The sequence below is a fragment of the Vanacampus margaritifer genome, chromosome 16, assembly GCF_051991255.1.
Source record: "Vanacampus margaritifer isolate UIUO_Vmar chromosome 16, RoL_Vmar_1.0, whole genome shotgun sequence".
Taxonomy (NCBI): Eukaryota; Metazoa; Chordata; class Actinopteri; order Syngnathiformes; family Syngnathidae; genus Vanacampus; species Vanacampus margaritifer.
In genome coordinates this window covers 11855545-11868221 of record NC_135447.1, presented here as the reverse complement: position 1 = coordinate 11868221, position 12677 = coordinate 11855545, and the positions used below count along the sequence as shown (strand labels likewise).

Here is a 12677-nt window from a genome sequence, read left to right as displayed (position 1 = left end):
TGAAATACTATAAGTTTTTAAATGTTTTAGTGTGATTACGCGGATTTATTTATTTATTATAATATTAGGTGTTTTGATTTGGGGATTGAACCAAATGGTTGACTGTCCACTACCACTCCGATAATGATTGGATGAACGAGTTATGGGTGGGGGGTGGGGCTTGTGCAACTAACCGGGAGAGTGAGTGAGTAGGATTGCATTTGGTGGCGCACATAGTAAGTTGACAACAAAAAATCTCAATGACATCATCAATTAAAAGTCAACTCGATTACTACCTGACTGTCAACTAAAAAAAAATTATCTGAAGATTTACAATTTGTTTTAGTGGTGATACGTTCAATCGGCCACCGATTGTGATTGGCCGATTTCTGTGGAAAAGTACGTGATCAGGATTTGTTGATCAAAACCTTTCATTACTGATCACACACACACAAAACGACCTTTCACAGCTCATACTTGGCAGCCTGAAGCCAACCAGCCTGTGTGGAGTGTAAGGAACGTCCCCTCAATTTGAAATGATGTCCTGTTTTTTTGTAGAATAAAATGATGGAAATTGAGAGAGAATATTTTTTTATCTGATTCATCCATTAATCTGAAAAAAATCTGTATATGTAATCTGTATTCGAATTAGTATCAGTTGATAATCGAAGGATGATCCTTGATCAGAACCACTCTAATGTGTTTCATTAAGTTTGAATGTGTTTCAAATGTGTGGGAGCTAAACTGTTTTTAGTCTCTCTATTTTGTGGATTTTCATTTTTGGGTCTGAAACGCTACATCCGTGATGAAAGGACAACCATTGTATCTTGAAGCCACTGGCAGATGGCGGCGTTGATATTAAAGACAGTTCCAAAGGATGTCAGATTAAAAACATTTTTGCTGATCTCTCTCCTCAGGAAATAAAGCTTTCGATCTCCCCTCTTTTCTCGCAGGCCATTCGTCCCTGTTTCCCATGGAGGACGGCTTCCCCGATGACGAGCGTGGCGATCAGGGTCTGGCAGGCCTGGGCTCCCCGCACTGCTTTCCTCACCAGAACGGCGAACGCGTAGAGCGCTACTCACGCAAGGTCTTTGTGGGAGGATTGCCTCCAGATATAGATGAAGGTACACTCGCATCTGAGGTCTTGGATTTCTGGGCCATCTCGTCATGATTTTACGAGAAGTAGTGAAAAAAAGCTTTCTGTTATGGAGGGAGAAGCACATGGACTTGTGAGGAATTGATTCTTTTGTTGTTGTTTTTTAAGTGCATTGCAATTTGATGGTAATTTATATATAAGTAAGCGTTTCAAAATTAAAATGTAAAGCAATAGTAGAACAGCAACAAAAAACAACGTAAAATCATTACTTTATTCATGTAATGTTTCAACTTTTTCTTTCTTGTAAACGTAACGTTAGTTTTGCCCTAATTTTTTTATAAAACTTGATCACACTGTTCTTTCTCATAAATCTTTATTGGACTTCGTTCTCATAATATTACTACTACATTTTATATATATATATATATATATATATATATATATATATATTAGGGGTGTTAGAAAAAATCGATTCGGCAATATATCACGATATTACAGCACACAATTCTCGAATCGATTCAATATGTGGTCGAATCGATTTTTAAACATCCATTTTTTATGGAAATATTCAACAAAACGTCTTACTTAGGGTTAGGATTCACACATTAAGCATGGAAAAATGTTGTATTAATGGAACATTAAGCCTTAATATTTTATTTCAGTGCTGTTCAAACATGAAACAGACTGCAACCTGTTTGTTAAATGCAGTGGCTCAGTTATAAGCCTGAGTTTTCCGATAAATAAATACATTTTCATGCAGAACTTAGTTTACATGTCCAAGTTTACTGATTAGTATTTTCTAAATTTGAGTAAAAAAAAGAAAGAAGCGATAATCAATTTATAGATTTGTATCGGGATTAATCGGAATCGAATCGTGACCTATGAATCGTGATACGAATCGAATCGCCAGGTACGAGGCAATTCACACCCCTATATATATATAGATCTTTTTCTTTTTTTTTCTCCGTCGTCCCCCCCTCATACAATACTTTTATCTTGTAAAATATTCTACTGTATTGTCATTTAACAACTTTTTATTTACCTGTGTAACAACTGTTTTAGTTAAGAAATTTTGTAAAATTACAAAAAATATATTTATTGTCCATATTATAAGTAATATATTTTTACCATATTTTTTTGTTTTCAATCTTTTTTTAAATAAAGCATTATTCATTAATAAACACCGCAAATATGAAGACTATTTCCAGCGAATCTTCCTTTTTAAAACCAAAACGTCAAATCCATGTTGATATTTCTTGCTTTGTTGTAGATGAGATAACTGCCAGCTTCCGGCGTTTTGGACACCTGTTCGTGGACTGGCCTCACAAAGCCGAGAGCAAGTCTTATTTCCCTCCAAAAGGTACGTTGAAATTGACAGCGTTGGTCGGGCACTCCACAGGGACTGGCGTGACTTATAAGCGGTTCTGACTTCGCACAGGCTACGCCTTCCTGCTCTTCCAGGACGAGAGCTCCGTGCAGGCTCTGATCGACGCCTGCATCGAGGAGGACGGCAAGCTGTACCTGTGCGTCTCCAGTCCCACCATCAAAGACAAGCCGGTCAGTTCAGTGCAAACAGCTGCCGGATTAGCTCACTTTAGCGTCAACGTTTCTGAGACTTGTTGACGTTTGTGCGTGACAGGTCCAGATCCGCCCGTGGAACTTGAACGACAGTGATTTTGTGATGGACGGATCTCAGCCTTTGGACCCTCGGAAAACCATTTTTGTTGGAGGCGTCCCTCGCCCGCTCCGTGCAGGTAGGCTTGAACCTTCCCCTCTCTCCCTTGTGGAAACTTATTTGACCCCGCCCCTAGCATCCTAGCTTCCTAGCATTCCTGTGTTGACGCTTGCCAGGTTTCTGACTGTTAAAACAAACGATGGTGCAGGTTCACGTTTGTTTAATCAAGTGCGAAAGTGAACGCTAGTACACAAATAAGCCGATATGTAACTGTTCCTTTTTTTCCCTAAATAATGTGTATATATAGCGTAAATAGCATTTCTTCTCACAAATACTCAAGTAAAAGGAAAATACTGACTGGTAATTTAGTTACTGGACTAACTGTAGTGTGTTGCTACTCACCTCTGAATATGTCATGTAAACTGACCAAGCCGAATTAAAAGACATTTACGTTAGCATGTTTGCAGGTAGCATTAGCATAGCAGGACTTTTCGCCGTACAAATGAGAATAATTTGCACAATTCCTGCATTAAATGTCCTCTACTAATTACTGGAAAATGAGTTAGCCTGCTATCTTGATAAGATAATTATTCAAGTTACTATCAAACACCAGATGTGCTCCATTTAAAAAAAAATATATATATATACTCTCTTCCACAAACACTTCTTCTTGTTTACTCATTCTCGTGATTGTCGTATTAGAGGAGCAAGCAACGTCACATGTTTGTTGTGACGCATTTTCACTCAGAGTACACAAGGGGCATGTTTACAAAGCCATGAACTGGTTTGCATCAGAGAAAGAAAGCCATCTACTGATGTGAAAGCATCTAAGACATCCCTTCAAAAAAAAAAAAAAAAGACACAATCTTTAACCCATGATTAATCCGTCTTAAAAAATGTCACGGACACCAACAAAACTAGCATTTCTTTTTAATTGTGTGTTTATACAACACTGTGGTCTGCGGCTTAAATGGATTCATGTCACTTCCATTTATTTCAGTGTGGGAAGATGCGACAAGTGTTATGAGTTACGGCAATGGTCAAGGAACAAAATTGAACTTGTATCTAAAGGCGCCATGGTATTGCGTACAAGTAGTTCCTTGATCCAATTGGCCTCGCAAAGGTGCTACATTTCACTTGAGTCGTCAGATCCCCTTTTGAAATGCCAGCGTGATCACTACGGAATCAAAGCACAAAATATTCCTGCCAATTGAATTTGGAGCTCCACTTTTCTATACTGTTAGAATGCAAAACATAAGGTATGGATCATGTGCAGATGTATGCGCAATCTGGCCTGCTTTTGCCGTCTTTGCTCCCAACTGTGTTTTTTGTTGCGCTGTTCATGTTTCACTCGGCTTTGATCAGTACCATCTCAGCGCTTTATCCCCCGCTCATGTGCTCCGACATTTGCTTAATTGCTTCGCTGCCAGTCTTTGAAATGTCAGCTGTAAGCAAACGCCAGCGCGCCGCTTTTAAGACACGTGATCGGCTTGCGTCTGAATGCAACACTTGCTGAAATCATCAGCTTTCGCCTTCACGCTCCCCCTGTGCTCTCCATGGGATAGCAACTTGTAGGATTTCATAGATTAATCCTGATTGTGTGTGTGTGTGCGCGTTTTTTGAGACTCCAGTGCTGTATTTCTGGTGATAACCGCGTTATGGAGCGTAAAAGTCTTATTTTTCCAAAACCAAGCATTTATTTCCCCTTAAAGTTTAAATCATCCTCAAATTCAATGTCTGGACGTTTTGAAAATCCCACATAAATAAATTCTGCCAGCATTCCATATTGTTGATGATTTTGCTGCTCCCTGTGAGCTGCAATCAAGACACTAATGTCATTGTTTCAAACGTAATATTATTAATATTCCATACCACATGTGGCCCACATCCGGCCCGCAGCATCATTTCATGTGGCCTGCAAATTATGTACATTGACTTTGTTTCTTGGTAAAATACAAAAATTGCAAATTGTCTTCACTTTTAAAAATGTTGGAATGCTGCAAGCATTTTTGTTACCAATCCCCTTTTAAAATAAATGTAATAATATTTGAACAGTTTTTACTAACCCCTGATTTCAACTAGTTATTCATGAATTTTTGGGGGGGCGATCATGCATTTATTTGGGTTCACCATCATAACGGAAACACGCTGAAAAATGAGTTTGACACTCCTGTTATAGAATAAACCAACATTTGAATAGTTTGATTAGAACTCCTAGTGAAGGATAGGTTGTAACTTTGATGGAGGTGGCCTTAGAAAGGCCTTAAGTTTTTAAATTCGGATTCATTCAACCTGCTAACTTGCAATAATAGCCTTGAGTTAGCATGTAAGTAACGTACTGTACATATAGACTAGATGCCTCAAGCATCTCAATATATTTCTATATATATATTTATATATCTCAATTTAATTTATTTGCTCCCAAAAACCTATAAATACGTTCTATTTTAAATATTACCATGCTCCCAAAGACATATTTATACGTTTTTGTTTGTTTGTTTGTTATGCTAGAGCATACATAAGGCTTTGTTGCCGAAAAGAATGCTTGAAGCAATGGTAGTTAATACAAAAAGTATTAGATCAACCAGGGCCATCTTGCAAATTGCTCTTTTCCCCAATGTTTTAAACAGATTTGTGAATAATGATGAAAAAAGAGTCTCTAGTCTTTCTTTTTGTAGGTTTCATGTTTTGACACAATATTCTGTGGGCCTTGCAATATCAGTCAAAATCCAGTAAACCAGCCAGGAACGAAGTGGCTTGCTTCAGTGAAAATGGCTGGAGTTAAACATTAAAATCAGTTTTTTTTTAATGTAATAGTATTCCTAATAAATAAAATTATTGAATTTATTCATTTTCACTCATGTGGAATAAAATTTTTTTTTAAACGTTTTTTTTTTTTTTCCAAGAAATGAGCTTTCCTGTCCACTCTATGAAACCCTGCTGACCTTCTAATCCATCTGCGTTGATGGCTTAAAGCACTGTGGCCCTCGTCAATTTATATAGACTGGCTGTCACCATTTCTAAACAAAACACTGTTTGAACCATGTTGATGCGTTGATGCGTCTCTTGTTGGCAGTGGAGCTGGCCATGATTATGGACCGTCTGTACGGCGGCGTCTGCTACGCCGGCATCGACACGGATCCCGAGCTGAAGTACCCGAAAGGAGCTGGGCGGGTCGCCTTCTCTAATCAGCAGAGCTACATTGCTGCTATCAGTGCTCGCTTTGTGCAGCTGCAACATGGAGAAATCGATAAACGGGTTAGTGGAAAGAAGTGTGACCTCGTCTCACATTTTTCACACTTTGTTGAAATGAGTTTGCAACTTAACATAAAATGTGATCTTGCAGTTTCAAGTGCTATAATGTCCACTGAAATTTTTTTTTTCTGGTATCATAAAAATCTACAAAAAGACTGAGATAGATGTTTTTGTTTGAGTGCACTACTTGACTGAAAGCAGAGGCACTGTTGAATTAGCTTTTTAAGAAACATCTTCAATAAATTCTTGACATCTTAAATGATCTTTCAAGTGTGAGCAACCCCACACATGACAATATAAAATCATTGTGTGTGTTGTACTCGAGATGACCAACACAGCACACCGCACGCAAAACTGTAACCATATTAACCACCGATAGGGCCATTCACAGTTACACTTAAACTACTATTTTTAGAACAGCGCACTGAGAGTTGGTCTCCTCCCCCAAACCGTATCGTTCTTGTAGTACCAAAAGTGACCTCTTGGAGGCCGCATGATGCCCCTGGGCATCCATTTTACTGAAAATTACAAAATGAAGAAAGCAGTGGGAAAGCTAGGCTAACTGTTAGCTAATTTGGCAACTACTTTGAGTTTGCAAACTCATTTCCTTGTCAATGATCATCACTCTCAATTAGTGAGAAATCTGAGACAGTTTAGTTGAACACAAAACTGATAAACTTGCCGGAAGTCATTACTTAAATATGTTTTATGGATGGCAACCGGTTAGAGAGACACATGATAGTTATACCTAATGCCATTTAGTGCAATGGTTCTTAATTAAATTTTTTTTACATCACCTTGACAAAAGACTCTCTTAAGTACCACCAACATGACTAATAGGCAGAAGTGTTTATAATTTATTTATTTTTTTGACAAATGTGTATTTGCTATTGTAAGCCACTGTAACATTCACAGTTGGAACATTAATACTTACAGAAGAAAAAATAATCTACTTAAGTGTTCAAAAATAAACAATTATTATAGATGAATTGCATTTGAAAGTTGCATACAACTGAACTGTACTTAGGAGGCCGCGATTCCTTCTCTTACCACTAGAGGGAGCCAACACTCATCTAATAGAAGAGCATTTCTTTGTTTTGCCTGTCACTTAGCCTTACACAGACTAAAATGCTAAATGCATACTTGAAGTAAATTTAAATGTTCTTCTTATTTAATATCTTATATGATTTAGCTCTGTTTTGATCAAATATGATGTTTGAGAATCCACCGCATTGTTTTAATGCGAATGCTTCCTCTTCCCGCAGGTGGAAGTGAAGCCATACGTGCTGGACGACCAGCTGTGCGACGAGTGCCAGGGGACTCGCTGCGGTGGCAAGTTTGCGCCGTTCTTCTGCGCCAACGTCACCTGCCTGCAGTACTACTGCGAGTATTGCTGGGCGGCCATCCACTCACGCGCCGGCCGCGAGTTCCACAAGCCGCTGGTCAAGGAGGGCGGCGACCGGCCGCGTCACATCTCGTTCCGCTGGAACTGAGCGGCAGCGACAGGTGGGGGGAGCAGGATGGCAAGGTAGTGCAGGAGTCGCAAAATCATTTAAAGAATAAATGCACTTTTCTGTTGCTGGTTCCTTTTTTTTTTTTTTGTTAATATTTATATTTTCACGAGAGAAAACAGGATTTATATCAAAGTATGTCCAGCAAGGAACAAAAAAGTGTAACCTGTTTTGTTTGATTTAAGAAAAAATATTGTTCCCTCCAAAAAAGAATATATAGGAAAGTTAAAGTGTGCTATGGTACTCTGCTATTCAATTGGCATGCTTTTCTTCATGTGTTTTGGTTTTATTGTTTTTATTATAAAAGCAAACCCCCCCCCCCCCCCCGCCGCCCAACGAATACTCTTGATGTTTTAGATTATTTTGTAGCAGAGCTCATTTTTCCAAGACGCCAACGCGAGGCTTCAGAGTAAATGTGAATTGAAAAAAAGAAAGAAAGGTGTTGCTGAAGAAGAGTGCACTTATTTCACGTTCTAGAATAAACCAGTATACCCTTAGTTGATAACCAAAGCTGTTTTATTAGCTCACGGCGCAGGATAGAGAAGCCCTGAAAGCCAAACTCTCTCTCTCTCTCTCTTTCTTTCTCGTTCTCAGAAAAAAAAGATCTCAACGCATAATAATTTCGATCTCCATCTTGACATGCAAAAACTAATACCTCAAACTCAGCTGCTAATGTGCCGGATGCAGTTTTAAAAAAGAAAAGAAAAGAAACAGCAAGTCACGAACGCCTGCCTGTGTTGTGTTTTTTCCGGGCGGAGCTACGATGTTACTCGCACACTTTTTGTACTCGCTAGCTTCGTCGTCACCTTTTTATTTTTGTAACGTGCGCAGAGTGCATTATGGGAATGTATGGCAATGGGAGGCTAGGCCCCCCCCACCCCCTCCTCACTTTTAGATCTTGAATCCGATTATACAACTGAAAAAAAAAACAAAGCAAAAGAGAAAGCTGACCAAGTAGCCTTTTTTTGTGTTTTTCTTTACGGGGCTGCCACCCACCAAATTTCAAAAAATGACAATTACACTTTGAAGCAGTTCAAATATGGCCTCCATCTTTCCTCCCTCTAGCTAAGCTAATCCTACTCAGCAACGGTGTTTTGGAAGCATAACTGAAGATAGTCTACTATTACTACTACACATACAAACACACGCAGACCAGCATGTTGGGCAACCAAAAATGTCTGTGCAGTCATGGCTCACACTGTAGCTCATTTCCTGTTTAGACTTTTCCCAATCAATCAGTCCACTGTCAAGCCCCGCCCCCGAAGGACTCCAGACAACCAAAGATTGGCCTTGACAAAACAAACAAAAACAAGTAAGCAGTGCAGTAAAATCCCATTGTGGGGAAACAGCGCCCATATATAGACTTCCTCCTAGCTCCCCCAAAAAACAAAAGTGCACATTGACGAATTTTTGCGCAAATGCTCCCATTTTAGTAGCGGAGGAGTGCAGAGAAAACTTGATTTTGCTCACGAGTGAGGATCCTCATACAACGTTTTGCACCCGGGATATTTTCAAACACTTTGTAAACAATTTGCTGTTCAAAATGAGATGATGAGAAAATTATTTTCTACACGGCCTGCTGATTTTTTGGAACAGTGTTTTCTAGCTAAATTATTTTGTCATGCACATATAAGCATTTATTATGCACTACTTTTCTAAATATCTTTTTTTCTTCTTTTTATTTCCGACAGTCATTTTAGGCACATTTTTCACAAATATGGGGAAACTCCTTTTTGCAATACCTCAATTTTTTCACATTGTGAAAGGTAGCTTTTGTACTTTTGTTACTGAGAGATCTGCATATATGGAAATGTTCATTTTCAAGAAGAAGAGAAAAAAAAAGAATCACACAAAAGAGCGGAGCAATTTCAAGATATATATTATTATTTTCAATTATGCTTTTTATACATTTCAGTGCTGAGGACTCTTTCCAACTTGTACGTGCGACGTCACATCTGCCGAGAAGAGACCAAAGTGTATCCGCTCTCTTGGTCTTCTTAGCTTTTCCTACACTCGATGTTTCCACTCGGTGATGACTCGTAATTCTAATAGCATGGCGAGAAATCATTTGAAAAGACAAAAACAAAAAAAAAAAAGTTGTGATTTTAAAAGTCGTTGTTAAACATGACCTTTCGTCTCCGTGCTCGCCTTATTTCCTCAAATAGTGGCCGCTCCTTTGCTCAGCCCATTTGAACTCTGTTGCTAACCAAAACAGCAGCATGTGGCTAAGGCATGTGAGATGAGTGGTGGTGGAAACGAGCACGTAATAAAAGCCTCGCCAATTTCCCGTTGAGTAATTCACAACCTCCTCCGAAAGATACATGCCCTAATCTAAAATTGGGTAAATGAAGGCCTCCTCTTAATAAATGCTTAACTAATCCGCAGATGAGTAAATGAAATGCCCCGCCCCCACCACACTTGACCCCCCCCCCCCCAGTTGAATAAAGTCCCCATAATAGATGCCTCCGTCAAGTTGCTGTTAGAGAACTCCTTTAAATTACAGTTGAATGAAAATCAATCTGCGCATAAAGGCCTCACCCCATTTGACTCCTCCCCCCCCAACATGCAGTTGAAGAAAAAGCCTATTAGACGACTCCTACCTAATAGACACTTCTTAATCTTCAATTGAGTAAATAAAGACCTTGTCCCAGTTAGATGCCTCCCTCAAGCTACACTTGAATGCAGCCACCATATCGGATGCCTTCCCAATCTGCAATTCAACCCTGAAGTTGAGTAAATGCCTCCAGTCGATTCGATGCCTTCCCACAATCTGCATTGAATTCAATAAAGACCTCACGATTAGACATCTCTTGGCCACTATAGGAGGAAATCTGGTCTCGGGGAAGAATGCAAAAAGATGACGTTGGACACTTAATGCTGATTCTCGTATCACAAGAATGGATGTTTGGTGTTTAGATATTTTAATATTTGAAGAAAAAAAATATAAATAAATATATATATAGTATCTATATATTCTTGAACTTGCCAATTAGCACCTATCGTAATCCTTAGCATGCATGACGACAAAAAAAAAAAAGTGCAGAAATGAGGTGAATTAGCTCGGAAATTAACTGTTGTGGTGTGCACCAAATGTTTCTGGACTTTATGACGTTGTTAAGGAGAACCCCGACCTCAACCACTCCCTCACCCACCCCTTCTGTCCCCCCCCCTCACATATTGGCAGACCTCAGCGAGGATGCGCGTAAAACAAAAGCGAATAGACGAGTGTGAACGTTTCGGACTCGAGCATCCTTCTAGAACACTGTTGGGAAAAAATGCGGATTAAAAAATAAATGAAGACTTGACCTACACGGAGGAAGGGGAGCTTAAAGACTTGAATGTGGTAAAAAAAAGAGAAAAGAATAAAAAAAACAATGTTGCAAGTTAACTTTCAAGTTGTTATGTGCAATACTTCTTTTGAACCTTTTTCCAGACGAAAGACTCTTTGCAATGTAATTCTTTCAAATGCCATTTTTAATTATTGCAGACATTTAATTAAAGAAGATGTTAATATGTTTTTTCACAGTCATTTTCTACTGTTTAATGTAATCCTTTTCATGCTGGTGTTTGTAAAAAAAAAAAAGAAAGAAAGAAAGAAATCCAACTATTTGTACTAATATAAATAATTGAAGTTATTTTTAAAACATAAAAAAAAGGTTTTTGTGCTTATTTGCTTATTTTTGATTTATTTTAAGCTACTGTGATTGATTGCATTGTAATTACTAGGTCAACAATGTATTTAGCTGTTTATTGGTATATTTTTAATTGGAATGTATAATTGATTTTTATAATTTTGATCAGATTTTTGTTATATTTTTGAGGTGAAGCTTTTAATATGTTAAAGTGTCTAGTTTTTACTAATTACTATATTGTGCTCCACAATATATGGTTCACATTTTCTGAAGGAAAATAAATATTTAAATATTTGTCTGTTAATGTTACTTAATGGCAAGATTTCAATAGTTTTTAACTGTGTATGGGAAGGTTTGTTGTATTTATTAATAGCATTTTTTTTTTACTTCAGATATCACCTTAATTTTTATTGTCATTTCACTTTATAAGTTCCTATTTTTGTATTTTCCTTTCTAATGATTAAGTTATGTAATACGGATATGTCCATATTTCTAGGAGTTGGTCTGTAGAAGTGCTAGTGAAACGAAAAAGAAAAATCTAATGTTATTTAATTGTTTGCGGCCAACTATTTATATAACAGTATGCATAATTTTTCAATATTTGTAATGTGAAATGTTGAATGAAATAAATCTTAACTGTGATGAATATGTCTGCGTGCCTTGTGTTTATTATTGCATTAACACTTCTAACCATCACTACCCCCTAGTGGTTGGTGTCTGGGACGACACCAACAAGGACAACAAATGAAATGAGCGTCTTAACTGACTCGAATCATGACATTATTGTTAAGTTTAATATATTTTGTAAAAATACTGTTATGTTAATTCAAACATTGATATTGTATTTAGCTAGATAAGTTAGACGCCTGTGTGTCGAGAATGCATTGGCATAATTTGACCACCAGGTGGCACAACAGAACCAAAAATGAATATGGCTTGTGTTGCTTCGAGTTGGCACGTAAGAAGCTTTTTTTTAGGGGGGGGTGGGGAGGGGGGGGTCTGTCCAACGTATTTGTAATGTAAAATCGTCTTGGACGCTTAACTTATGGTAAGTAGGTTAAAATGTCTGTGAGCCATGTTCAAATATGTACGCCTTAGGCAATACGAGTATGCTAGTTTTACAGGCAATCTGTTAAATGTAAATGTAGATGTTAAATGTGTTTTAGGTACTTATACATAGATAAAATGCTTTCATATAGATATGCCGTTTGTATGACATACTTAAGAGTGTCTAAATCGTGTCAATGTGTACATTTTATTCCAAACCATTTGTTTAAAGCCATTTAAATGAAACTAGCCGGTATGCTAGTCAACACTTCCACGATTCAGCAAGACACGTTTTGGCTCGTGCTGCCTTCAGGAACCCTGTCAAAGTTGGGTTTTCTCTTTACGTCAATTACCCATGTTTGGAAAGTTGGAATAGTTTATATTATTACTATTACTCATGCACAAACTAAAAAATATATCATAAAAGCGTTTTTTGGGTGCTACCTTCAGGAGCCCCTGGAATTTTTTTATCTTTACTAAGC

The 12677-nt window shown here is 38.0% G+C and overlaps 1 protein-coding gene across 5 annotated transcripts in view; it reads left to right on the top strand.

Moving 5' to 3' along the window:
• cpeb4b (cytoplasmic polyadenylation element binding protein 4b) overlaps positions 1–11794 on the top strand; it is a 34404-nt gene extending 22610 nt beyond the window's left edge. For all 5 annotated transcript variants that reach the window (XM_077545714.1, XM_077545713.1, XM_077545711.1 and 2 more), the window contains 6 exons: positions 933–1103; positions 2346–2435; positions 2514–2632; positions 2715–2829; positions 5827–6008; positions 7271–11794. In XM_077545714.1, the coding sequence (XP_077401840.1) occupies positions 933–1103; positions 2346–2435; positions 2514–2632; positions 2715–2829; positions 5827–6008; positions 7271–7498 (905 nt within the window). In that variant the 3' untranslated portion in view covers positions 7499–11794. The remainder of the gene's footprint in view (positions 1–932; positions 1104–2345; positions 2436–2513; positions 2633–2714; positions 2830–5826; positions 6009–7270) is intronic.
• Positions 11795–12677: the final 883 nt, after the last annotated feature.